The following is a 1186-nucleotide window of genomic DNA, read 5'->3' on the forward strand; positions in this document are numbered from 1 at the left end:
GTGGGGTGGGGGGTGCATGCGGTGTACGGGGGATGTGGGGGGGTGGGGAGAGTGATGGGTGTGTGGGGTATGCGTGGGGTGCGAGAATGGGGGTGTGAGGTGGTGAGGTGGATGGGGGGTGGGGTTGTGGGGGCTGTGGGGTGGTGGTGGGGTGGTGATGGGGTGGCGATGATGGGGTGGCGATGATGGGGTGGTGATGGGGCCGCCCCACAGGACGGCTGCCACAACCACATCCGTGTGCTGCTGCCACGTGATGCCCGGACCCTCTTTGTCTGTGGGACCAACGCCTTCAGCCCCGTGTGCCGCACCTACCAGGTGGGGGGGGACCTGTAGGGCAGAATGGGGCCCCACTGCGCTCTGCGGGACCCCACTGCACGCTATGGGACCCCACTGGGGCCGTATGGGATGGAGCCCCATCGGGGCACTATGGAACCTCTACTGGGCACTGTGAGGCCCCATGGGGCGCTATGGGGTCCTGCAGACGCTGACCCTACAGCAGGAGGGTGAGGAGCTGCCTGGACAGGCTCGCTGCCCCTTTGACGCACGGCAGAGCATCGCAGCCACTTTTGCTGGTGGGTGACACCGAGGGGACGTGGGGGTGTGTAGGGATGTGGAGATATGGGGGTGCGGGGATGTGGGGCGGGTGTTGCGCTGCCCGACTCACCATCCCCATGGTGCTGACCCCACAGATGACCGTCTGTACTCCGCTACCGTGGCGGACTTCCAGGCGAGCGATGCCGTCATCTACCGCAGCGTGCGTGGCCCGGCGCTGCGCAGCATCAAGTACAGCTCCCGCTGGTTGAGGGGTGCGTGGGGACATCGGGGCTGTGGGGCACTGCAGGTGTTGGGACACAGTGGTGCTGATGGCCGCCCTGTCCCCAGAGCCGCACTTCGTCCACGCGATGCCCCACGGAGCACACGTCTATTTCTTCTTCCGGGAGATGGCGGCGGAGCTGGGGCTGCCGGGGAAGGTGGGGCATTCATAACTATGGCTCCATGGGAGCAACTCCGACCCCAATCCAGACACTGAAGCTGACCCCACAGCTCTGGCCCTGACCCTAATCCTGACCGCGACCCTTTCCCGTGCCGCTGGTCCCACCCCCACCACCTGGGGCGCTGTTCCCATCGCGGTGAGTGCAGCTCCCAGCCCCGCCGCTCGGGGGCGCTGTTCCCGCCGCAGGTGCCG

The 1186-nt window shown here is 66.9% G+C and overlaps 1 protein-coding gene across 1 annotated transcript in view; it reads left to right on the forward strand.

The window, feature by feature from the left end:
- Nucleotides 1-186: 186 nt before the first annotated feature.
- Nucleotides 187-1186, forward strand: part of SEMA6C (semaphorin 6C) — a gene marked incomplete at its 5' end in the record, with an annotated part of 2721 nt that continues 1721 nt past the window's right edge. The window contains 4 exon segments of the mRNA XM_010723993.3: nucleotides 187-315; nucleotides 482-572; nucleotides 690-806; nucleotides 883-1018. Coding sequence (XP_010722295.2) covers nucleotides 187-315; nucleotides 482-572; nucleotides 690-806; nucleotides 883-1018 — 473 coding nt within the window.

Source organism: Meleagris gallopavo, chromosome 27, assembly GCF_000146605.3.
Source record: "Meleagris gallopavo isolate NT-WF06-2002-E0010 breed Aviagen turkey brand Nicholas breeding stock chromosome 27, Turkey_5.1, whole genome shotgun sequence".
NCBI classification, from domain to species: Eukaryota; Metazoa; Chordata; class Aves; order Galliformes; family Phasianidae; genus Meleagris; species Meleagris gallopavo.